The sequence below is a fragment of the Rosa rugosa genome, chromosome 1, assembly GCF_958449725.1.
Source record: "Rosa rugosa chromosome 1, drRosRugo1.1, whole genome shotgun sequence".
NCBI classification, from domain to species: Eukaryota; Viridiplantae; Streptophyta; class Magnoliopsida; order Rosales; family Rosaceae; genus Rosa; species Rosa rugosa.
In genome coordinates, this window is record NC_084820.1 from 55,309,602 (window position 1) to 55,336,484 (window position 26,883).

At 39.6% G+C, this 26,883-nt stretch overlaps 1 protein-coding gene, 1 long non-coding RNA gene and 1 pseudogene across 4 annotated transcripts; 1 reads left to right on the plus strand and 2 right to left on the minus strand.

Annotated features, from left to right (window-relative positions):
* Positions 1–7,558: 7,558 nt before the first annotated feature.
* LOC133741878 (GDSL esterase/lipase 1-like) lies at positions 7,559–9,608 on the minus strand. Its single transcript, XM_062169595.1, has 5 exons — positions 9,178–9,608; positions 8,963–9,084; positions 8,433–8,663; positions 8,091–8,346; positions 7,559–7,994 (listed from the first exon to the last, which is right to left on the minus strand). The coding sequence occupies exons 1-5, from the start codon at positions 9,443–9,445 to the stop codon at positions 7,756–7,758; spliced, it is 1,116 nt and encodes a 371-aa protein (XP_062025579.1). The 5' UTR covers positions 9,446–9,608; the 3' UTR covers positions 7,559–7,755.
* A 13,233-nt stretch (positions 9,609–22,841) lies between these two features.
* LOC133730777 (GDSL esterase/lipase 1-like) lies at positions 22,842–23,699 on the minus strand (annotated as a pseudogene).
* A 385-nt stretch (positions 23,700–24,084) lies between these two features.
* LOC133725542 (uncharacterized) lies at positions 24,085–26,175 on the plus strand. Of its 3 annotated transcripts, none has more exons than XR_009854493.1 (7): positions 24,085–24,333; positions 24,448–24,513; positions 24,663–24,737; positions 24,824–24,871; positions 25,137–25,254; positions 25,603–25,674; positions 25,879–26,175. It is a non-coding gene; the product is annotated as an uncharacterized LOC133725542 (long non-coding RNA). The 3 variants fall into 3 exon arrangements; XR_009854492.1 differs by having other exon boundaries at positions 25,934–26,175; XR_009854494.1 differs by having other exon boundaries at positions 25,137–25,246; positions 25,934–26,175.
* The last annotated feature ends 708 nt before the right edge of the window (positions 26,176–26,883 follow it).

Here is a 26,883-nt window from a genome sequence, read left to right on the forward strand (position 1 = left end):
GGTCAACAACAGTCAACCCTGGTCAACAAAAGTCAGCGCTGGTCAACCCTCCGGTCAATGACATTCCGGTGACTTTTTCTGACCAAATTTCTCAGCGACCTATTTCAAGGTATTTTTTACTAAAAGTTACCGTTTTTTTAGTTTTTATTCAATTTCTCGGGGACTTGCAAACTCCATTCTTCTACCCCCCTTTATTCATCATAGGGGAGACCTAATTAAGCCGAACTGTGGGGGTTCGTCCCCACTCCAAGCTTGGAGCTTGTTGAGATCTCCAAACTTAGAGTTTGTAGAGAATTTATGATCGACCACTTACGTCATTGTTTCAATCTAATCCAATACCCCTTGGAATTGAATTTCTTGGAAGCGATTACGCTCAGAAATTTATAATTTCTTGGGAGCAACTACGCTCATAAATTTTTTATGTTTTCATGGTAGCCTTTAACGCTTCAAAACTAACCCTAATTTCTTGTTCTCTTTCAAGATGAGTAACCTGAACAAATTGGACTTTGCTCCATTGGGAACAACTGGCTCTGGATATCACAGGTGGGTTCGTGATGTCCGCCAGCATCTCAAGGTCGATGGAATCTTGGATACGATTCTCGAGCCTAGCCAGGACGTGCTAACTGTTGAGCAAGCTCAAGCTTTGGAAGCAAATAGAGCAACCTTAGAGACAAATAAGGTGAAAGCCATCATCCTAATGACTTGTCATATGGATGATCCGCTCCAGTACGAGTGCATGAATGAAGAAGACCCCAGAAGGCTGTGGGTCTCACTCGAAGAAAGATTTGGCAACGTCCATGACTCCCTGCTTCCTGACCTAGAAGTGAGATGGCATAGCCTCCGCTTCTGTGATTTCAAGTCAGTTCTTGACTATAACTCGGAAGCACTTCGCATTAAATCCTTAATGGAATTCTGTGGTAAAGAGATCACAAATGCGATGTTGATTGAGAAGACTCTCTCTACCTTCCCCGTCTCTGCATTGATGGTTGCTAAGAACTATCGAATCAATGTTACTGCAGGATGGATCACAAGGTTTCATGAGCTTATTGGAGCTATGAATGTCGCTGAAAAGCATGACAACATCCTTGTGAAGAACTATAATTTTAGATCCGTGGAAACAGAGCATATTTCAGAATCCAATTATAGTCGCGCCCCAACGAAAGAGCGCCAAGAGCGAAACCCTAATCTTAGGGATACTTCTGGACGTTCTGGTCCATATAATCGCTCTACTTGCGAAGGTAACCGCCAAAATAGGCAAACACGGAACCAAAGAGGTCAACGTGGAAAGAAAGAGGGAGGCAACGCCTCTGGCCATGTTGGTAGTGCCAGCAACACTAAGAGCCATCTAAATGACGCTTTCAAAGCACCTCAATCAATGGAGACTGAGCGAAGAGATGTATGTTCTCAATGTGGAGTATCCGGTCATTGGGCACACATTTGTAGAGCTCGTGAAGAAATTGTCACCGCCTACAAAGCATATTGTGAAGCAAGAGATGCTCATTATGTGGAACAAGAAGATCAAGAAGATGATCTAGAGTGAAGGGTTGAAGACTACAAATATGGCTGGGATCAATAGATCGTCAATTCTGTTTAAGTCTTTATTTTTCCAAGAGATGTAATAGGCAATTGCCATATACTTTGTAGTAAATGTCATTGGTTTAGTTTTTCTTCACATATGCTCATCCAAAATGAGTGTGATGTCTAGGAAGGTTTTGAGATAAGTGGTACTTAAGCGAGCTTTGCCCCACCGACATCTCTCTACTCACCTGGTCATATTTATTTTGGAGTTACCGAAAGAAGTCAAACGACTACCTTTGTTTTGCATTCGCTAGCATTTGGATTAGATTCTCCTAATGGTTAAGAGACAATGATGTACTCCGTTGGCTTATGAATAAAATTTCGAGTTTTTTTCATTATGACTCCATTTTGATTCTGAACATATTACTTTTGTGACTATGATGGCTAGGTCATCAATATTAATTCAAGGACATGGAATAGCCCAAGTTCCCCTTTGCCAAATGACACCTTGATTACTATCACAGAAACTCTTTACGCTCCTAGGGCAAATCGCCCCTATGAATAGCCAACGGATTCCATGCGAAAACGCATGTAGAGAACGGAAATGAGTTCCTTTGCAATACCTCTAATGATTGCGAACAAAGGCGCATCTTAGAGAAGTTTATGTGTCTCTCTAGTGGACTCTATGTCACTATTCAAGCTATTAAATCCAATAAAGTTATGAGAGAAGATCACTTGGATTTAGACACATATTGGCTTTGTCACGATAGGATAGGTCATCCTAGTCATGATATGATGGTCCATCCACTAAAGACTTCCCACGGACATCAATTCTCTCGAGCGAAACGAAGCATGAATCAAAAGTTGATTCCTGGACTAAGTGTGACTGCCGCCGCTGCCTCTGGCGCCACCGCCGTCCACCACTAGCCTAGGGCCGGCACAGTCCCTATCCATGACGCCATGGATAGCATCCATCATGGTGATGGCGCCCTAGGTGATGCTGAAATCACCAACTTTGCTTCAAATAGCGTTTCAGATGCTCAGGCCCAACCAAAATACTTATTGGTTGCTGCTAAAGCCTCTAGCTAGTTTTACAAAGCCCGTTCCTTAGGGAAATTAGGACTGAGTCCGTTCTATGCAAAGGATATGAAAATACTCATTCCGTTCTTACATAGAGTCCGTGGGGATTCTGTGAACTGATTCAACCAATTTGCGGACATTTAAATATCTCATGATGTTGGTTGACACACAAACATGCTGGTCACGTGTTGTGCCATTGTCCACCTGTAAATGCTGCGTATACTACACTCCTAGCACATATCATATGACAACGGGCTCACTCCCCGGATCATCCTATTCCGTCAATTGGACTTGACAATGCTAGAGAGTTTACATCGAAGACTTTCGATGGTTATTGCATTAGGGACTGATGTTGGACATCATATCCTCATGTACACACCCAAATGGTCTCGCGAAAACAACTACGATGGTAGCCCGAATATTGGTAATGTGCACCACTATTCTTAGATCGGCTTGGGGTGATGCAATATCGAATGCAGCTATGCTAATTTGTCTACGACCACTGCCACTCAATCTACCTATGCGTTACAGCTAGTGACTGGGTACAAGTATCATACTTACGCATATTTGAGTGTGCCATTTATGTGCCAATTGCGCACAGCGCTCTATGATGGGTCCTTACAGACGAATAGGTAACTATGTTGGATTTGAGACTCCAACAATCGTCCGCCACTTAATGCCCTTGCAAGGCGATCTCCTTACCGCTAGATTTGCGGGTTGTCACTTTGATGAGACAGTCTTCCCGTCGTTAGGGGGAGATAAGAACACGGATGTTCAGCAGGAATGACATGAATTGTCGTGGCCTGTCCCCACTATGTCTCATCTCGATCCCCGTTAAAGTGACGAGATCACACAAATATGCTGCAAACATGCCTGCAAGGAAGGATGTCCCTACGAGAGGACGTAGTGCCACCCTACATGGAGGTAGGCATGGCGCCAACGCCAAAGAGAGTGGCACTCTGGCGTTATAGGCCATGGTCCCAGCTAGGATGCATGGGTGGCCCGAGGGTTCGAAGGATACTTTGGCACACTCCAATCCTTTGATCATCGACACTCAAAATCAGTCTCATGAGTATCTTCCGGGTTATGGTTATCTTTGGGGGACGCCTCAACGTCAGAACCTATTCTTGAGAATATAGAGCTCTATGAAAATTACACTAGTGTACATGAGACGTGGGATAGAAACTCCATCATGATTGATGATGTAATCGCGCATTTCGTTGCCCATGAGTTTGTTGAGTCTGATGATATCGAACCACGCTCCGTTGATGAATGAATGCCAACGTAGAGAAATTTGGCCTAAATGGAAAGATGCGATCCAAGTTAAGTTGGATTCTCTAACGAAAAGGAAGGTTTTTGAGCCAGTGATGCCAACACCTCCTAACATAAAACCTATTGACTAATGGGTATTCGTTAGAAAGCATGATGAGAAAAAGAGATGGCAATCTCGCCTTATGACTCAAGGCTTCTCACAAAATGCCCTGGAATCGACTACGATGAGACATATTCTCTCGTAATGGATGTCATTGCACTCCACTGCCCTGTCAGTTTGGTAGTTTCCAAATAACTGACCATGCAGCTTACGAATGTGGTCACTACGTATCTATATGGGGATCTAGATACGGAATATACATGAAGGATCATGGTGAACTTGATTTACCCAGTCAAGTGGCTCTAGACCACAGAGCGCGTTTACAATAAGGTTGAAACGCTCACTAAAGTGACTACTTGATTGGGAATGGATATGCCCACGCGTTTCCATAACAAGTTTCGGATTCTATCGCGGTTCATGTTGGACATGATCTTCATTGGAAGCCCTTAAAGAGTTAAGGGAAACCACTGAACACTTGAAATCCGAGTTTGAGATGAAGGATTTTGGAAGAACACGATTATGTCTCGGTTTGGAACTTGAGCATCGTGTTGATAGATGCTTAGGCATTTTGACAAGGTCAAGCCTTCAAGCACCCCCATGATCGTCCGTACTCTTGATCCTAAAAAGGATCCTCTTCGTTCGAAGGATGATGGTGAAGATGTGCTAGAGGCGAAAGTGCCCTACATAAGTACAATAGGCGCATTATTGTACTTAGCTCAATGCACAAGATCGGACATCTCATTTGCAGTAAACTTGTTAGCTAAGATATAGCTCTGCGCCAACGCGACGCCATTAGGATTGGTGTAAGAGATATCTTTCAGTACTTGAGATGTACAATTGATATGGGCTTGTTCTATCCCTATAGAGAGATGATGGATTCGGATCCATCACAAACCAGGAACGCCGCCAGCACTAGCCTGCGTCCACTATCCCCATCCCAAAACGACATGTGTTTTGGAAGGTTTTGCTGATATTGAGTATCTCTCTGACCCACACAAAGGTCATTCCCAAACTGGTTAAGTGTTCACCATGGGTAAGACCGCGATATCTTGGAGGTCTACATAATAGACCCTAGTCGCTATATCTTCGAACAATGCAGAGATTATTGCTCTTCACGAAATGGTTCGTGAATGTATATGGATTGGATTCATAGTTACGCATGTTTGAACAATTGTGGTTTGAAGTCTACCACATATGAGCCTACGAGCATTTATGATAATGCTGCTTGTTTTGAACAAATGAAGCAAGGCTACATCAAAAGCGATAACACCAAGGGATAATCAGCAACAACAGACACTCCTGAAGATCAAAGTGAATTAGGTTTGATCTGAGGACAATGTGGCAAACTTGTTTACTAAGTCATTGCCCAAATCCACGTTCGAGAAACATGTGGCAAGAATTGGCTTGTAGAAATTATCTGAACTCCCATGATTGTAGTCATCAGGGGGAGGCGCAAACATCAGGGGGAGATGTCTACATGTGAATCTCGAAACGTGAAGGGTGTGTTGTGCTCTTTTTCCCCTTCGACCGAGGTTATTTTTGTCCCACTGGGTTTTTGTTACTCGGCAAGGTGTTTTGCGAGGCAACGAGAGAACCACCACGTTTGGGCAACAGAATGGGGAGTGTTCAAGTAAATCCAGAATATGTGTCTAGCCCAAACTCGAGGTTACTTGCTCTAGTTGAAATAAGGTTTATATTAGAGATATTCTCGGAGAATCTTAGGAGATATCCAATCAATGTACGATTATGTTTCCATGTACAACTCTATCTCTATGTTTGTAATCCTCTATATAAAGAGGCCCCTATTATCAATGAAAGCACGACTCAATTCTCTCCTAATTTCAGTTTTTCCTTAAACAATTCTCCCATTCAAAACAATTGATGCTTCTTGTAAGAAAGTTATTCTCGATCCCATCCAAAACAATTGCCTCTTCTTGTAAAAAAAGGAACAAGTACTGCACACTAACAAAGGCCAAACTGGAATGTGTTGTCCATTCAAACACTTTTGCCTTTAGTTGCAAATGTTCTAACTCTGCACATGCATTAACTATGTGTGTAGGATTTAGCATAACGTCTTCTTCATTTCTCCTCCAGTGTTGAGAATTAGAATCAAGAAAACATCAATCACGTCTGTTTGAGTTTTGAATACTAGTTCAAATGATGAGATATATACATACTTATTTTGAGTAGAAATTGTGTCTGAAATATGATAAATGTCCTAGAAAACCTAGTAGTCCTCCTTTTTGGCTACATTTCAAATAGCTTTTTCAGATTTAGGTAGTGGTGTCATGTGCCCCTGTGACATTAAGAGTATGGCTCCACCATAACTTGGAGACTTGATGATTAACCCTTTCCGTTGGATGGAAGAACTCAAATAAGACGTCATATCCATTAGCATTAACGTTACATACTTTGTACTCGGTCACACCTCTCTTCCCTCCACAACTCCCTATTCCACTTTATGGACCAGAGCCACAACATGCTTCTTACCTTCCTTGAAACCTAACACAACAGAATAAATACAAGAGGAACATTAAAAACAAATAGAAGAAGCATGTCTGATGACTAAGTATACCATGTTTTGTAAGGATTGTTGATTCTTTCATTTAGAAAAGTAAAGAAGTTTGGATTCGAATATTTCAATATGTCCTGGTGTCTCTTCAGCTTTCTGAGGGATTCAGCAAATCCTCTCTGTTGTGTAGTTTCGCCAGTTCTAGTAACTTCTTCCACACGTGCAGAAGTAGCTGCAGTGAAAATTGAAATTTACCAGGATTTACTGTAATAACCTTAGTGTTGAATAAATAACAAATGTAACAGTATTTTGATTATAATCTTTCCAATGATATCCGGGGTTAGTAGTCCATCCGAAAATCTACCAGTAAGGCCAGAAATTTGCCTGGCAATCAGTGGTAGTACTCAAGTAGTTGTTGTTCCGAACATCAAACAGTGAATCACCAAAGATAATTAAGGCTGAGTTTTTTCCATGATGCCTAGAATGGCCACCACAGCTGCTTGAAATGAGAAGACTTGCATAAAAAGGCAAGGTAAAAATCTAAAACCTTATGGTTGCCATTCTTTTTTTGACTTTGTCAAGGGGAACCCAAAGGCTTCCTAGGCCCAAGATAAACCCCTTCAGCGCATGTGAAATGCTCCAACTGTGCATTGCAGCACAGTGTCTGACCACTTTGACAGCTTCGGGGTTCGAACCTAGGTTGGGGAGCACACCCAACTAGGCAAGAACCACTAGGCCACTTGCAGTGGTTTATTGCTGCCATTCTAGTTCTGGTTCACTACTCTTCTTATTGTCCCCACTGCTTCAATTTATTTATAGATCCATGGAAAACCAAACAAAATCACTAACAAGCAAAGCGACAACCTTCTCCTCTGTCATAGTTCTATATCATTGAAATATCAAAGCTTTTCTAACTTTTTAAAAGTTTGTCTCCGCATTGCATTTTTATAGGTTAAAGAAGAATTTCACCATTTTAGTTAACCGGGGACTCTTTTTTTGAAAAGACTGAAGACTCTTATAACATCATAAATTCATAACTTTTATATCCACCGTTTCACAGTTTCTTACATCATCTCATCTTATGGCTCTTAACATTTATTGTTTCCCAAATTCTTCTTACGTTTCAGTTCTTTTGGTGTAAAAAATTTGTATCTAGAAAGTATCAAACATCTCGATTAAGTAATGAATAACTATGTACAAATATGGTATAGTAAACTTGAAAATTTGAGTTCCATTACCGGAACATAAGATGTATCCCGGCCCGATTCTTATTCTATACTTCAAATAGCTCTTTCAAATTGATGTAACGTGCTGTGACATCAGGAGTATGGCTCCACCATAACTTGGAAACTTTCTGGTATATCCTTTCCGTTGCATGGCCGGAATCAAAAAAGACATAGTCAGTAACATTGTCACATAACTGATACTCGGTCACTCCTCGCTTCCCTCCGCAGCTCATAATTCCTCTGTATGGACCAGAGCCACAGCATGCCATCTTTCCTTCCTTGAAACCTATATAACATACACAATAACATAAGGCACATTAGAAAATAGGGATCAGCTTTTGACACAGGCACAGGACAAACTAGTTATGATGACTGTATATACCATGTTTTGATGGATTATGAACTATGTCATTTAGGTAAGAGTAGAAATTTGGATTCGAGTATATGAAATCTTGGAGCTGTCCTTTCAGCTTCAGGAGGACTTTAGCAAGTACTCTATTGTGGAGTTTTGAAATTGCATTTACTTCTTCTTTACAGGTGCTTGTGTTTCCTGGTTTATCTGTTCTCATGCCCGGTGTACAACCCAAAGGCTCCATGCCTGCAATCCCAAATTTTCTTCCTCCTTTCTTGTATATTTCCTGAAAAAATGCATTAGAGGTAAGTTACTTGTCTGAATTCATTTTCAGATTCATAAACATGTTCATAAGAAGACGTTATATATTACTTTGATCACATTTGTCAGGTTTCCTGTCACCATGCCAACATATTCTTCATGTGAGTGAGACTCGAACAAACTTGAATTCGTTATGAATGGGGCAATGTAATCATTGCTTCCAATGCTAATCAAGTAAACAGCTTCGGACAAAAATCTGTGAGCTTCTGTTTCACCTAGTTTGTGCGTCAACTGCTTCTCCACATTCTTGAAATAACCCAGTTGAGTTTTAAGGTCCAACACCTGCACAAAAGAAATCAATCAAAAAAGGATACCCAATAATGTCATATATTATATAACTGGGTCCATGTATTCTTTTCAAGTCTCTCCGGAGGCAGAGTCAACCAAAATAATTTGCATGTACAATGAATGAAACACAATCTACAAGTCGGCAGCCAGCAACAACCAAATTATGATGGTTTTGACTTTGGTTTTGTGACTACATTGACTAGCTGTTGTGCAGGTTGAGCCGAACGTCAGCCTGTACATAGAACAGAAAAAGAAAAAAAGAAAAAAAATTCCTATGAAGGCAGAAGACATACAAATCCTTGAAACGTTTCAGCTAGAGCACCAGCCCCAGCAGATGCAAAGTTCACCCCATTAGAATAGTTGTCGAACCCCGGTTGTAAGTATGGTGGAATCATAGGCAAGTTTGCATATTCAGCTGCAGAAACAATTCCAAGTTAACAATTTAATCAATTATCTCATAATCCCTTGTGTTAAAAGAAAACACTGACATTATGTACAACAATCTTACCAATGATATCGGGCATTAGACGACCATCGGAGACCCTACCAGTCGGGTGGCCGAAGAAGGTTTCCCCATATGGGAAGAAATTTGCTTGGAAGTTGGTGGAAGTGTTTATGTAGTTATTATTTCCAACATCAAATAGTGAATCCCCGAAGATGAACAAGGCTGCATGTTTTGTCTGATGCACAGAATAATGGCCATAACAGCCACTTTGAATAAGAAGGGTTGCACAAAAAGCCAGGACATATACTTGAAATCTTGAAGAAGTTGCCATTCTAGTTATGGTATGTGTAATCTCGTCTGTTTGAGATCTATATATAGGTCGATTTCTGATTCAGTTTGGGAAAGTCCGACCCAATATTAACTACTCAGAGACTATATCAATATGGAGCTTCTTGAAGCTTTTCAGAGTCAACACCGTATTGAACTACATATGCACACAAAAAAAAAAAAAACCTTAAATTTGATAGTCGAATTGAACTGGTCATTGCTGTGCTAATCACACGTAAAATGATTGAAACCAGTTGCAAAGAGGAACACGTAAACTAACAAGTTTCTCCTCTGTTTCATTTTTTTCTTTATTAAAGCCGCAAATTGAGATAACAATTCGTGTTCCTCGTGTTTGGATCCTTCTTCTCTGTATTTAAAGTGGTTGTGATCTGACACGGAATTGGTGTTACATATTTTGGTCCTTTGGTGTATACATATCTTCTCTTCTAGACAAAATGATCTAACGCGGAATTGTTAATTATCTTGCCATGACCTTCACTTGTCATAGATTCTATTTCAAAGATGTCTAAGAATATATAACAATATTATTGAAGAAGATCATCTGATCTACTACACTAATAGAATAAGAAGGCTTCCACAAGGAAGTCGATCAGGTATATATTTGAAATCAAAGCTGCCATTCTAGATTTCTAGTTCTGCTTTGCTCGGTGTTACTCTCTCTTCTGGTTGTAGACACAAGAAATTTAATGAAAACAAAATTCATTAAATAAATCGGTCAATCTTTAAAATTTTGGCTAAACAAGCTTAGTTGGCACATGGGTCCTACAAAAGGTACACGTGGCTCGTACATCACCAAAATTATGTGAGTTTTGAGGATGACATATGTCAAAACACGAGTGATCCATCGATTGAATGACGCGGAAGCATCAATTTATCGCTGATTGATTGTTGCTCGAGTTAAGCATTTAAAACGGATCAATCGTATTAAACTGATTGATCTCGATGAAAATCAAGCATCAAATACAAATATCGATCAAATTAAATTGTTTAATTCTGATTGAAATCAAGTATTAAATACAAATATCGATCAGATTAAATTGTTTAATTCTGATTGAAATCAAGTATTAAATTCAAATACCAATCAAATTAAATTGTTTAATTCTGATTGAAAATTTGAAATCAAGTATTAAATCAAATCATATTTGATTGGCATATTCCTTAAATAAAAGGTAATTAAATCAACGAATTTAAACTGATTGATTTAATTAAATATTTAGGGAATGTGATTAATGCTATGTAATCAATGCATTCCAAATTGAGGGAGGTGACAACACTATAAATACCCCCTCTCAAATCAAGATGAGGGGAGACGGGGACAGACAGAAGGACGACAGACAGACGGAAGAAATCTCTCCAAAGCTCAAAAGTCTCCCAAGATCGTGAAGAACCATCAAGCTGCCAAATAGTCGGTCCCTTCACCTCACCGACTTCAGACAAATAAGGAAAATCACCTACAAGTTCAGAAGTCGTCAAACTCGCAGAGGATCAACAAGCACCAAGTAAACGTGCCGATTCATCCCAATCAAAGTCATACTTGCCACGTGACACCTCTCGTGGTTCAAATCTGACCAAGATCAAGCCTCTTCAGCCCTTGATCATCCGTCGTCTTCAAGTCGTCAACAAAGCAAAGCTTCTGCCAAGTTCTTCATCAAGCTCGTGGAGAATCAACAAGCACTAAGCACACGTGCCGATTCATCCACCATCAAAGCTAAAGAACACTCACCACGTGACATCGCTCGTGGTTCAAATTCGATCAAGAGCAAGCCTCTGTATCCCTTGGTCAACCGCATTCTACAAGTCGTCAACAAAGTAAATCCTCTATAAGTTCTTCATCAAGCTCGTGGAGAATCAACAAGCACCAAACACACGTGTTGGTTCATCCCCTACCAAAGCCGGAGAACACCCACCACGTGACACAACTCATGGCCTAAATCCGATCAAGATCAAGCCTCTACAGCCCTTGGTCAATCGTCTCCCTCAAATCGTCAACATAACAAGAAGTTCACACTACAACCGTTCGATTCAAGATCAAGTGCTTGCCACCCTTGGATCAAATCAACGTCGGAGATCAAATCAGAGGAGATTCTTGTGAAAGAACATCTACAGAGATTATAACCCTCAAATTCATTAATAAAGAAGTTATATTATTTTGTACACGTGTCCTTCTTTCATTCATTGCAGGATTTTCGTGTTTACACTGGTCTTGGCTTCATATAGGTCCTTGATTGTAATCAACTAGTGGAAAATCAAAGCAATATAAACAGCTATAATCAGATTAGGAACGTGCATTTGAACTTGTTTGTGTAATTGTGCAACTGAACTAGTCATCAATCATGCGAGTGGTACATTCTGTGCCTCAAAGTTGATGATGCCAAAATCATATACTAAAGAAATTAAAAACTATTTTAGAATGAGGGAATTCTAGAGAGATTGATGAGAGAATTGTATGTTTCATTATTGAGAATAGGAGCCCTATATATAGGGATTACAAAGTACATGTTCTAATGGTACAAGGAAAACTATTCCGAATAGGACTAGGAATTCTAGAACATTCTTCTCCTATTACAATCATGGAACTAATCCTAGTTTGATTTGGCACACATAAGTCGATTTCCTTCAACACTCCCCCTTGTACCGCTCAAACTTGGTGGTGACGCTTCATCCGTTGCCTCGTTAAAAACCTTGCTCGAGTGAAAAACCCTGTGGGACAAAAAACAAGCTCGAGAAGGAGAAAAAGAGTACAACACGTCATTCATTCTTCGAGATCGAACATGTAGACATCATACCTCCCCTTGATTACTACAATCGTGGGAGTTCGGATAACTTTCTCAATCCGATGCTCTTCACATGTTTCTCGAAGGTGGATTTAGGTAACGACTTAGTTAATAAGTCCGCTACATTATCCTCTGATCGGATTTGATTCACTTCAATGTTTAGAAGCGATTGTTGTTGCTGATTATAAAAGAACTTAGGCGATATATGCTTGGTGTTGTCGCTCTTGATGAAACCTAACTTCATTTGCTCAATACAAGCTGCATTATCCTCATAAATGCATGTAGGTTCATCCGTGGTAGACTTCAAACCACAACTTCCTCGAATATGTTTAATTACAGACCTTAGCCACATACATTCATGCACGGCTTCATGTAGAGCAATAATCTTTGCATGATTTGAGGAAGTAGCAACAAGGGTCTGTTTTGTAGACCTCTAAGATATCGAAGTGCTTCCCATGGTAAAGACATAACCCGTTTGGGAGCGACCTTTGTGAGGGTCAGAGAGGTGCCCTGCATCAGCAAAACTCATCAAAACATCATTGTCATTTTGATGGAGGGAAGGAGGAGGACGCCATCCACCTTGGATGGCGGCGTCGGCGGCATGGCCGGAGGTTATGCTATGGACGGCGGCGTCTTGCCTCTTGGGGTCCGATCCCAATTTTCCGTCATTCCTCTTCTTTATGTAGGGATAAAATAGGCCCATATCAATCGTACCTTTTAGGTATCGAAAGATTGTCTTTACACCAATCCAATGGCTGCGTGTTGGCACAGAACTATGTCAAGCTAACAAGTTCACTGCGAATAAGATGTCCGGTCTTGTACATTGAACTAAGTACAATAATGGGCATATTGCACTTAAATAGGGCACTTCGGCCTCTAATAATTCTTCGTCCTCATCCTTTGGACGAATCGGATCTTTTCTAGGCTCAAGACTACGGCCAATCATGGGAGTACTCACAGGCTTTGCTTTATCTTCATTAAAGCACCTTAGAATTTTCTGAGTATATGCAGACTGATGGATCAAAATCCCATCACTACGGTGCTCGAGTTCTAAACCGAGACAATACCGTGTTTTTCCAAGATCTTTCATCTCAAATTCGGATTTCAAATATTTAGCAATTTCCTTTAACTCATCTAGAGTTCCAATTAGGTTCATGTCATCGACATAAACTGCTACAATTGCAAATCCGGAACTTGTTCTTTTAATAAACATGCATGGGCATATTTAATTGTTAATATATCCCTTCCCAATCAAGTAGTTACTAAGACGGTTATACCACATCCGTCCGGATTGTTTTAATCCATATAGTGAGCGTTTTAATCTTATTGAAAACGCGCTCCGTGGTTTAGAGCCACTTGATTTGGGTAATTGAAGTCAATCTGGAACCTTCATATATATCTCTGAATCTAGATCCCCATAGAGATATGTTGTAACCTCATCCATAAGCTGCATGTCAAGTTTTTCAGAAACTACCAAACTGACAAGGTAGCGGAACGTTATAACGTCCATTATGGAAGAATATGTCTCCTCGTAGTAAATTCCAGGGCATTGTGAGAAACCGTGCGCCACAGGGCGGACTTTATATCTAACCACCTCATTTTTCTCATTACGCTTTCTAACAAAGACCCATTTATGGCCAACAGGCTTTACATCTGGGGGTGTCTGCGTTATAGGCCCAAATACCTGTCTTTTTGTTAGTGAATCTAATTCAACCTGGATCGCATCTTTCCATTTAGGCCAATCCGCTCTTCGTTGACATTCTTTGACAGAGCGAGGTTCGATATCATCATATTCTATAATTCCTTTTGCAACATGATATGCAAAGGCATCATCAATAGCAATAGAATTTCTATCCATCATCTCATGTACACTAGTGTAATTCATGGAGATCTCCCTATTCTCTGGAATTGGTTCTGACATTGGAGCGTCCCCCAATGATGTCTCTTGGACATAACCATAATCCGGAATATTCTCATGAGATAGATTATTTACATCGATGATTAATGGATTATTTTGTGCCAAACTCTCTTTCTTTCTTGGGAGAGAATCCATCGAACCTATGGGCCTCCCGCGCTTCCTGGCAGGAGTCGTGGGCCTAGCCACTGCGTCACCCATATAGGGGACGTTGGCGCCATGCTTAGGTGCCCATATCTTGATGAGACGCCACATGGATAAATCACTCCTATTGGAATACATGGCGATCAAGGATGCTAGAGAACTATGGGTTGCGCTAGAAGAGCACTTTGGCAATGTCCAGGATTCCCTCCTCCCCGACTTGAAGGTTCAATGGGGAAATCTACGATTCGCCAACTTCAAGTCCGTCGTTGAATATAATTCAAAAGCTCTACGCCTCAAAACTATGTTGGGGTTCTGTGGACAACCCGTCACAGAGCAAGAGCTAATTGAGAAAACTCTTTCCACCTTCCCCGTCTCAGCAATTTTGGTCTCAAAGCAATATCGTACCGAGGTTAATGCTGGACGGATCACGAGGTTTCATCAGCTTATCAATGTTATGTCTGTAGCTGAGAAACATGATAACATACTCGTGAAGAATTATAATTCAAGACCCATTGGAACTAAGAGCGTTCATGAGGCGAATTATTATGCACCCAAAGGAGGGCACAAGGAGCAGAACCCTAAGAATAAGGGACATGAGGGATGTGTGGGTCCATATAACCGCCCTAACAAGGAAGGAAACCGCAAGTTTGGTACGGATACAAGTGGTGGCGACGCCACATGTGGGAGAGGTGGACATGGCAGCACCGGCCGTGGTGGTGGCGCCAACCCTCCTAGGGAGCGTCCACAACGTGCACCTCAATTGAAGGGAGGCAACCACAATGACGTGTGTCATCGATGTGGATCAAGTGAGCATTGGTTCAAGCAATGCAAGGCAAGCGCCCAACTTGCTGCACACTACAAGAAGTATAGAGACCTGGGGAGCAAGAAGTTTACCTTGCAGAAGAAGAAGATGGTGAAGATGTCAATCTCACCATAGAAAACTTCAAAGCTGGAAATGAAGTGCACAAGGATGCCGCAGACTTTGATTAGAATAGTCCTTTTTATTTTCCAACAATTATGTAAAGGCAATATGCCTTAGTCAATAAATGACAATTGTATTAACTCTTTCTCATGTGGCGCATCCAATGAAGTATGATGTCTAGGAAAGTAATTGAGATTAGTGGTACTTAAGAGAGCCTCGCTCCACCGACATCTCTCTCTACTTCCCTGGTCATATTTGATTGGAGTTACCAAACGGATTGAGTGACTATGATTTGTCTAAGTTTGATTTTTTTATTTTGGATTAGACTTTGAAAACTTTGATGTAATCATTGGCTATTTTTATTAATAAAGTGTCGTATTATTATTCAATGTCATGGACATGTTTTAATTCTGAACTTTATTATTTTTCAGTATGTTTCCCGGAGAGTTGGAATGCCTTGTTGATAGTGGCACCACACATACTATATTGCGACACAGGCAACTATTTCTATGGATGACGCCTAGTCGATCTTTAGTGACTACGATAGTTGGACCAATCCAATTGATTCATGGTCGAGGACCAGCTCAATTTATGTTGCCAAATGGCACAAGTATTAATGTCACCGAAGCTCTATATGCTCCTAGGGCTGGAAGAACCCTATTGAGTTTTAAAGATATAAGAGCCAATGGTTTTCATGTGGAAACACATTGTGAGAATGGACAAGAGTTCCTTTGCATCACCTCTAATGACTACGGACATAAACGAGTATTAGAAAAACTTATGTGTCACTCTAGTGGGTTGTATGCAACCACTATTCGAATCATTGAATCCAACCATGTCATGAGAGATGACTTATGAGATTTTGACACATATAGGCTTTGGCACGACCGTTTGGGACATCCAGGTCGTGATATGATGATCCGTATATTAAAGACTTCACACGGACATCCATTCTTCAAAATGAAGAGAAGTACGAACCAAAGATTGGTCCAAGGAGCAACACTTGCGCCACAAGGCACCATGAGTATGCATGACCGGCCACAAAGGGCCGGCGCCGTCTACCCCCTACGGCAACAACATGGTTCTGACGCCATGCACCCCTCCTTGACTCCTTCTTCTACTTCTAAAATCAAATGTGATTTTGTGGCTCAACCGAATTCTTCCTTGGTTGCTTCTAAAGCCCATCATTCATTTTGCAAATTAAGCCTGCTCTTTAGCAAAGTTAGGATCGAGACCATCCTATGCAAAGGACACTAAAGAAAATATACCATTCTTGCAAAGAATCCAAGGTGATATTTGTGGACCTATCCAACCAACTTGCGGATCATTTAGATATTTTATGGTGTTGGTTGATGCATCGACACGCTGGTCACATGTCATGCTCTTGTCCACAAGAAATGCTGCATTTGCTAAACTCCTAGCACAAGTCATTAAGCTAATGGCTCACCAACCTGATCATCCTATTAAGTCAATTCGTCTTGACAATGCTAGAGAGTTTACATCAAAAACTTTTGATGACTATTGCATGTCCATTGGGATTGAGGTTGAACACCCTGTTCCTCACGTTCACACCCAAAATGGTCTCGCAGAAGCTGCCATTAAAAGACTTCAAATGGTTGCTAGAGCATTGGTTATGCGCATCAATCTCCCTGTTTCTGCTTGGGGCTATGTAATAATATTGCATGCAGCTGTGCTCATTCGTCTGAGGCCTACTGCCACTCAACCTTTTTCTGCACCCTAGATGGTTACTGGATATGAGTCTGACGTCTCACACTTACGCATATTTGGGTGTGCAGTTTATGTGCCAATTGCGCAGCCATAGCGCACTAAAATGGGTCCTCAAAGACGATTAGGTATTTATGTTGGATATGACTCTCCAACCATTATCCGCTACTAAGAACCCTTGACAGGCGATCTATTTACCACTAGATTTGCGGATTGTCACTTTGATGAGACAGTTTTCCTGTCGTTAGGGGGAGATAAGAACACTAATGTTCAACAAGAACGATAGGAATTGTCGTGGTCTGTCCCCACTTTGTCTCATCTTGATCCCCGAACTGCACAGTCCGAAATTGAAGTGCGGAGAATTCTCGATCTTCAGAATGTAGCAGACTCGATGGCTGATGCGTTTTCTGATATCGCTAAAGTGACAAGATCACACATACCTGCTGCAAACGTGCCTGCAATGATTGATGTCCCTAAAAATCATGGACATTGCGCCGCCCCTAGGGATATTGGGCACGGCGCCGCCACCACTAATGGTGATGGCAATGTGGCTCAGGCCGGGCTCCCAGCAAGGAAACGTGGGAGGCCCAAAGGTTCGATGGATTCTCGCCCAAGAAAGAAAGCGAGTTTGGCACAAAAAGATCCATTAATCATCGATAGAAATAACCTGTCTCATGAAGATATTCCAGATTATGGTTATGTCCAAGAGACATCATTGGGGGACGTTCCAATGTTAGAACCAATTCCAGAGAATAGAGAGATCTCCATGAATTACACTAGTGTACATGAGACGTTGAATAGAGATTCTATTATCCTTGATGATGTGTTTGCATATTCTATTGCTCAAGGGATTATAGAACACGATGATATCGAACCTCGCTCCGTTGAAGAATGTCAACGAAGAGCAGATTGGCCTAAATGGAAAGATGCGATCCAGGTTGAATTGGATTCACTAACAAAGAGACAGGTATTTGGGCCTATAACGCGGACACCCCCAAGTATAACGCCTGTTGGCCATAAATGGGTCTTTGTTAGAAAGCGTAATGAGAAAAATGAGGTTGTTAGATGCAAAGCCCGCCTCGTGGCGCAAGGTTTCTCACAACGCCCTAGAATCGACTACGAGGAGACATATTCTCCCGTAATGGACGTTATAACGTTCCGCTACCTTGTCAGTTTGGTAGTTTTCGAAAAACTTGACATGCAACTTATGGATGTGGTTACAGTATATCTCTATGGGGATCTAGATTCAGAGATATATATGAAGGTTCCAGATGGACTTCAATTACCCAAATTAAGTGGCTCTAAACCACGGAGCGCATTTTGTATCAGATTGAAACGCTCACTATATGGATTGAAACAATCTGGACGGATGTGGTATAACCGTCTAAGTGACTACTTGATTGGGAAGGGATATGTCAACAATGAAATATGCCCGTGCGTGTTTATAAAAAGGACAAATTACGGATTTGCAATCGTAGCAGTTTATGTCGATGACATGAACCTGATTGGAACTCTAGATGAGTTAAGAGAAACTGCTGATATGAGGACTAGTTGAGGACTTTCTAATCAATAGTTAAGGTATATATACATAGTGGCTCTTCTAATAAAGATCACTAAAATGAGGACTAGTTGAGGACTTTCTAATCAATAGTTTAGGAGACCCACTTTTCAATTACATTTGTTTGGCTCCAGTTTTGTTGCAGCTGGTCAACTGTCTATTTTCTGCGCAGGCTTGCCAGCACCGTTCGGGTGCGGTCGTCGGGGGTGTCCCTTGACCTGACTTCTTTAGAGCGACTGTGGACGAGGAGAGCACCAACCTAGTCGCGAGATTCTTCTGTGCCTCGTGCTAGAGGACTTTGTCTTGTATCACCAAGTCAATACTCAACGTTGTAGGTCGAGCAGAGCGAAATCACCTGGAAGTAGAGAGAACTTACCAAAGCGTGACTTTAGCTTAGCTGGTTTGCGAGGGCGTTACCCTTGCTTAGCTGGCTCCGTAACCGTTGTGGTCGTGGTACTACAGTCGGCTCTCGAGGAGACTAGGACCGAAGCACGTTGACAGAGGGTTTGGTGGCACTGACAGTCGGCTCTTGAGAAGACTAGGACTGGAGTGTGATCACCGGTAAGAGAAATAGAGGAGTTGCTCTTAGAGAGGGGTTGCTCTAGAGAGGCTTGGATAATCTTAGAGATTGTTGTTGAATTGTGTTGTTTGCGAGGGCGTTACCCTTGCTTGACTGGTTCTGTAACCGTTGTGGTCGCGGTACTACAGTCGGCTCTCGAGGAGACTAGGACCGAAGCACTTTGACAGAGGGTTTGGTGGCACTGACAGTCGGCTCCTAAGAAGACTAGGACTGGAGTGTGATCACCGGTAAGAGAAAGAGAGGGGTTGCTCTTAGAGGGATTGCTCTAGAGAGGCTTGGATGATCATAGAGATTCTTTGATGAATTGTGTTGTCTTGTGTTACTTGTTGTAGCCTCTATATATAGGCTACCAAGCCATAGTGGTTGGCCTTAAACAAATCATGATGGATTAAGCACTTAAACACTAATGGAATTGTTAGGTTTAAGCACTTAAACACTAATGAAATTGTTAGGTTTGAGCACTTAAACACTAATGGAATTGTTAGGTTTGAGTCACTTTCTGATTGTTTGAAGGCTTTCCACTCAAAACTAGCTCTGGCACTCTTCATAAGAAATTATCCTTGAGATGTCTAGAATTAATCTGGAAAGTTTTAGCTCATTTGGATTTCGTTTGGTTAGTCTGCCGCCCTTCCTTCCTTGTTTAGCTCAGTTTCTCATAGTCGAAGTAGGAAAATGTGGTAAAGTTGACTTTTCATTTCCATGCTTCCATCATTTCCTTTTCTTGCAGCTCGCATAATCTTCCATAATTCTGCATGTAGGCTTTATTTAGCCTCTAAATAATATATCTCGAACTTGTCAACAATATATAGCTTGAGCCACTGATATTGGCTCAATTTCTCCAAGACACACCTTGTCAGGCCAAAATGCTCATTTTGGATTCAAACAACATTACGACAAATCAACCGTTAGATGTTGATATATGCATGAGTAGATCACTACTGAAAATTTTCATCCAAATTGCGAATCGTTAAGGTATCGAACTAGATCAAATCAATAGATGAATCAAATCTGTCAAACATGAACCGTTTAAGTTCATAACTGATAAATCACGATTATTTATGTCTTAATGATTTTCAATTTGGGTGAAAAATTGCATAAATGATCTACATATAAATATTTAAACATCTAATGGTTGATTTGCGGAAATGTGATCGAAAAGTGGGTCTAACACAAAAGTCTTCAACTAGTCCTCATTTTAGTGGTCCTCATTAGAAGGGCTCCCATATATACACACTTATTTTGAAATAGTTGTGACTGAATATGATAAATGTCTTAGGAAACTAACAAAGTAGTCCTCCTTTGGCTACATTTCAAATAGCGTTTTCAGATTTAGGTAGTGGTGCCCTGTGACATTAGGGGTATGGCTCCACCATAACTTGGAGACTTGATGGTTAATCCTTGCGGTTGGATGGACAAAGTCAAAGAATACATATCCATTAGCATTACTGTTTACATACTTCATACTCGGTCACACCTCTCTTCCCTCCACAGCTACCTATTTCGCTGCATAGACCACAGCCACAACATGCCGTCTTTCCTTCCTTGAAACCTAACACAACAGAATAAATACAAGAGGTACGTTAAAAACAAATAGAAGAAACTAAAACTAGAAGAACCATGTCGATCTGATGGCTAAGTATACCATGTTTTGTAAGGATTGTTGATTCTTTTATTTAGAAAAGTGAAGAAGTTTGGATTCGGATATTTCAATCTGTCCTGGTGTCTCTCCAACTTTCTGAGGGATTCAGCAAATCCTCTGTTGTGTAGTTTCGCCAGTTCTGGTAACTTCTTCCACACATGTGCATGTGTTTCCTGCTTTATGTGCTCTTGAGCTTTATAAACAACTAAGACACCTGTCTTGAAATCCCAAATTTCCTTACCTCCTTTCTTACATATAGATAATAAATCTGCGCGATGCTGCGGAAAGGAGTTTTTTTATATTTAGTAAATATTAACTAAAAGATATTATTATTTTACATATTACTTTTTGTAGAACTGTGAAAAGAGCTTTATTCATGAAAACTCAAACCATTATATTTCATTCGTCCATAAGCAATCTCCACTTTTCAAGTTTTGAGCAGGTGCGAGTGTTTTGACCAAATTTGTCTTCTTTTTTTTTTATAGTTTTCAAAAAAAAAAATGCCGGTGAGCTGTGAATTGCATGTTGGTAAGTTATAAGCAAAGAAAATTTGGGGGCAAATCGGGTATTTCACTACACATTGACCAGTGATCCTCCCCATTTTCCTTTAGTGTAGTTACCCTTTATTTACTTTTAGATACAAACAACATAATATAAGGAGCAACATATGAAACTTCGCAGTGAAGCTTTTAAAAATCTGCATAACAATTTACTGATCTGTGATAGACATAAAAAGTCCTAAATTTCAAATTTAAGAATTGCTCAAGACACTCATTTATATAATACCATGTTTACTGACTTTTTCTATTTGTATTTGAAAAATCAACTTAAATCATGGCTCAGATTATTTCACATTTGACAAACCTAAGCCATATATAAAGACAGATAAAAAAATAAAGACAGATAAAAAGTCTATATAATCTACTAAGCTAAAACCATGGATTCAAGAACAAATAAATTTTAAGATCATAATCATCTTTTATTTCTATTTGCAATAATCCAATTGAGCTAATATTCGCGTTTTTTCGTTTTTTTTTTTTTTTAACAAAATTGGGGACAAAAGTGTTTTGACCAAGTTTGTCTATTTCTTTTTTTTTACAGTTTTCAAAAAAAAAAATACCGGTGAGCTGTGAATTGTTGGTAAGTTATAATCTAACATTATAAAAATCATGACCTCGACTCTTACTGACATATGTAAGGATAGGCAGGCTAAGGGTTTATTAAAAAAAAAAAAATTTGCAATCAGGGATAAAATATTCAAAGCAAAGAAAATCTGGGGGCAAATCGGGTATTTCACTACGCATTGAACAGTGATCCTCCTCATTTTCCTTTAGTATAGTTACCCTTTATTTACTTTTAGATAGATACAAATAACATAATATAAGGAGCAACATATAAAACTTAGCAGTGAAGCTTTTAAAAATCTGCATAACAATTTACTGATGTGTGATAAACATAAAAAGTCCTAAATTTCAAATTTAAGAAATGCTCAAGACACCCATTTATATAATACCATGTTTACTGACTTTTTGTATTTGTATTTGAAAAATCAACTTAAATCATAGCTCAGATTATTTCACATTTGACAAACTTAAGCCATATATAAAGACAGATAAAAAGTATATATAATCTACTAAGCTAAAACCATGAATTCAAGAACAAATAAATTTTAAGATCATAATCATCTTTTATTTCTATTTGCAATAATCCAATTGAGCTAATATTTGCATTTTTTCGTTTTTTTTTTTCTTAAAAAAAAAAAAAATTGGGGACAAAAGCGTCAAAGACTAAAGAAAATGGGGGCAAATATGGAAAATCACAGTATTATTCATTGAACAGTACCGCGCACTCAGAGTGGCAGCCGGTAATAGATGGAAAAAAAAGGGCAAAACCGTCATTACGTACGCTTATGAACAGTATGAACAGTGATTGACGTTAGTATATATTTAAAATTTCCTGACAAAATACATATTATGTAACTCAATTTAAAAACAAACTATAGTATATGGCACAATGCTAAATATCAAAAAAAAAAAAGATCAAACTAGTGGTACATATTTCATCTGTTATATATTACTCTGATCGCATTATTTGTCAGATTTCCAATGACCATGCTGGTAAATTATTCATGTGAATGAGACCCAAACAAACTAGAATGTTTTGTGAATGGGAAAAAATAATCATTGCTTCCAATGCTAATTAAGTAAACAGCTTTAAACAGCAATGTCTGTGCTTCTGCATCACCTAGTTTCTGTTGCAACAGCTCCCTCACCTTCTTGAAATAACTTGGTTGAGTTTTAACTTTTAAGGTCTATTTCCTGAAAAGTGGGGATATATAAGTGGAAATATAATTAGCTAGGCACTGCATGTGTAGCACATTTAAGATCGATTGTAACTCCTTTTAGCCGAAGGTAGATCACTTTTGAAATTGCATGTACGATCTTGGATTGAGATATAAATCATCACTTTGATGAAGCTAATATTATAATTTCACAAAAAGTTACTAAGTCTGAAGGAGATTAGTAGCTAGTGTAAGGTAGATGACATACAAATTCTTGATGAGTTTCAGACAGAGCACCAGCGCCAGCAGATGCAAAGTTGACCAGTATAATTGTTGAAACCAGGTTGTAAGTATGGTGGTAAGTGACAAATTTGTAAAAGCAGCTGCAGTGAAAATTGAAATTTACCAGGATTTACTGTAATAAACCTAGTGTTGAATAACGTAACAGTATTATGATTAGAATCTTACCAATGATATCAGGGATAAGTAGTCCATCCAAAAATCTACCAGTAAGGCCAGAAATTTGCCTGGTAATCAGTGGTAGTACTCAAGTAGTTGTTGTTCCCAACATCAAACAGTGAATCATCAAAGATAATTAAGGCTAAGTTGTTTCCATATATGACGCCTGGAATGGCCACAACAGCTGCTTGGGATCAGAAGACGTGCCAAGGTAAAAATCTGAAACTTAATGGCTTCCATTCTAGTTCTGGTTCACTATTCTTATCTTCCCCACTGCTTCAATTTATTTACAGATCCATGGAAAACCAAACAAAAGGACTAACAAGCAAAGCGACAACCTTCTCCTCTGTCATTAGGGGTGGGCTCGCGAAACTGAAAACAGAAAAAAACCGCACCGAAATCCGAACCGAAGCCGAATAAAACCGCACCGAAAAAAAACCGAACCGAAAAAAAAAAACCGAACTGAACCGATTATGTTCGGTTCGGTTTTCGGTTTCGGCCCGGTGAAAACTGAACCGAACCGAAAACCGAAATACTGTTCACATTTGATAAAACGACGTCGTTTTGTTTTCCTTTTGGTCAGAACCCTACAGCAGCCGCACTATAAATAGTTTGATCCCTCAGCCTTTCGCGATATTTCATTTTAGGCTCTTTCTCTCGCCTCTTTCTTCTCTACCGCTCTAGTCATCAAGGAGCCGAATCGCACCGCAAGAACATCAAGCACAGCCTCATCGAGATTGCCAAGATCATGAAGACCATATCGATGGCCAAGGATCTGAGTGGGACTGTGAAGGAGAAACTCTCAGTTGTGTGCACGATCAACGACAAGGACCCCAAGGATTTTCAGCAAGAGATTACTGACGGTGATGTTGAGGTGCTAGTATGAACCCAAGCTATTTCAGTTTCAAATTTCTCTGCTTTTAATGATTTGGGTTCAATTTTGTTCGTTGTTTGTCTTGATTTTGTGTTGGTATGAATTTCATGGCAGTGAATGGATGAGCTTGTTCATGGCGGTAACTTGAGAAGAACATCAGGTTTGTGCTCCTACAGCAAAGTAAGTATCTTCTCTCTAGTTCAATTTCTTATGTAGATGATTAAATGCAAAAAGAGTTGTATTTTGGTTGCTGAAAATTGTGACTTCACTAATTCTATAACATAATCTTAATTATATCTCAATTCAATTGTTTCACCATGTCATTTCAGGGGAAGAAGTCCAGATCTGATCATGTTCTTTCTGCACTTTCAAATATTAAGAATGATCTGGAGTAGGTGCTACTGGTATGCATATTTTTTCTCGATTCCCCACATGTGATGCTAAAAGATTTTGTTTGCCTTGTAAATCATGTTTCAAATGCTTTGTACAGGTCATATTGGGAGACAAGGGATTTGCAGCTGTTTGCTTCATTGTTTTTGTACGTGGTGTTTCTTTCTTCCTTATTTGGTTTTGCTAGTGTTTGTACATGTTTCTTACTGGACAAAAATTTGTGTCTGGAATCAATTTATTTTACATTATTCTACAACCACCCATTACGAAGATGTGCTTTCTCATTGTCATATTTTATTATAAGAACCACCTGTATTATGTACATATAAATAAAACTTCTATGCTTTAATTAAAGCATGAGACCTTGATATTAGATGGCTTTATAATGATAATCAACTTGCCATATTTTGCAGACATGCATGCTAAACCATTCCTTCCAGCCAAATCGTTTCCTCCATTAATTGGCGGTTCAAGGATTGTATGCTTGAAGTAATGATAAAAGCTGAACAACGGATTAAGAAAGGTGATGAGGTAATATGATAAATGCTAAATTTTTGTTCCACATCAGTTTAGTTTCCAATGAGAACTTGTGGTCTAGGCATTGTATATCGCGAAACTGCTAGTGATCTTGCAATTGCCACAACAATTTGCAGCAAGCATGCATTATTACTCTTTAACTAAATATGGCATTAGCATTTACTATATTAGCTTCTCTTCCCAGATTGGTGATTTATCACTGTTTAAATCAGAACAAGAGACGGGGACTACAATTTTGTTTGCTTTATATTATAGGCGCCACCTAGAACAAATTATTTCAAGGGTTTGTTTACATATACATTTTTTTTAACCGCATGAGTTGCTTGTCCTTGTTTTCTGCAGTTTCTTGCAGTCTTCTATTCCCAATACACTGCATTCATTGGTGAAATTGGACTACGTGGTGAACTTCACTCGGTAAGCCTATTATTTCAGTCTTATTTCAGCATTGTAATCTTATGTCAGCATTGTTCATATATTTTCTGAATATTATTGGCACTTGTGATCATGAGAGTTGATCTTGTTTGTGTTCTGATACATTGGGTCAAATAAGATGTTTCTGCATGGTGTTTGATTCCTAGACTAGAGTTTGTGATTTGAATCATTTTTCTTTCTAAGCAGTGATTGTGTGGGAATAGTTCATTAAGAAACGGTCCTGGTAATCTGGTATGTGCAGGTGGAAGTTCTTTTGGCGGTTGTCAATTGAGTTGCAAACACCATCAGTGCTTTCGCAATAATTGATGTTGGTGCTGGTCAGGTAGTCTTGCTCTTTTATATATTGCATTTGTTATGTATGTATATATATATCATCTGCATGGCATGCTCTGGATTTTCTCTTTGTTCTTTGTAACGTAAGTATACATTGATCTTCCTTTATATCATATGCATGGCATGCTCTAGATTTTCTCTTTGTTCTTTCTTCTTGTGTTGGTTGTCCACTTATATGCCTTAGTTGGAGGACTAGTTGGAATGTTGAAATCTGAACTGGACAGTTGCTCTAAGACAGTGTTTGAAAGTCATGAATCTTGTGATGTTGAACATACATTTATCTATGTAATTGGTGGAACATGTAAGCTGATATAAAGTCATCTAAAGTTAACTCAAGGTAGTTTTGGACAAGTAAAAGAGTTTTAAACCGAAGGTGTTTTAGATATTGAGAAGGCTCCAATGGCCGTATTGAAAAGGCTCCAATGGCCATATTGAAAAGGCTCCAATGGCCTAGATTTCTAATTTCCTAGTTTTTCAGTGTAATTTTTTAGTATATTGGTGAGCAAGGGGCCTGAAAGGCCAGTTAAAATAGAAAAAGAACCATCAAACGGTACTAAAAAAAATTTTGTATTAAATAATTATTATTTTAGGAAAAAAACCGAAATGAGCCGGACTGAACCGATCGGTTCGGTTTGGTTTTCGGTGTTGAACTCGGAAAAATGGAAAACCGAACCGAACTGAAGCTCTAGTTCGGTTCGGTTCTCGGTTTTAGCTCAAAATCAAACCGAAGTGAACCGAACCCACCCCTAGACTGTCATAGTTCTATATCATTGAAATATCAAAGCTTTTCCAACTTTTTAAAAGTTTGTCTCCGTATTGCATTTTAATAGGTTAAAGAAGATTTTCACCCTTTCACTT

Bases quoted from the DNA above. Each gene is read 5' to 3' on its own strand.
- LOC133741878 (XM_062169595.1), bottom strand. From the start codon at position 9,445: ATGGCAACTTCTTCAAGATTTCAAGTATATGTCCTGGCTTTTTGTGCA. The intron at 9,085-9,177 runs GTAAGATTGTTG...TTGTTTCTGCAG, and splicing joins TCTAATGCCCGATATCATTG to CTGAATATGCAAACTTGCCT. The intron at 8,664-8,962 runs GTATGTCTTCTG...TCTTTTGTGCAG, and splicing joins CTGAAACGTTTCAAGGATTT to GTGTTGGACCTTAAAACTCA.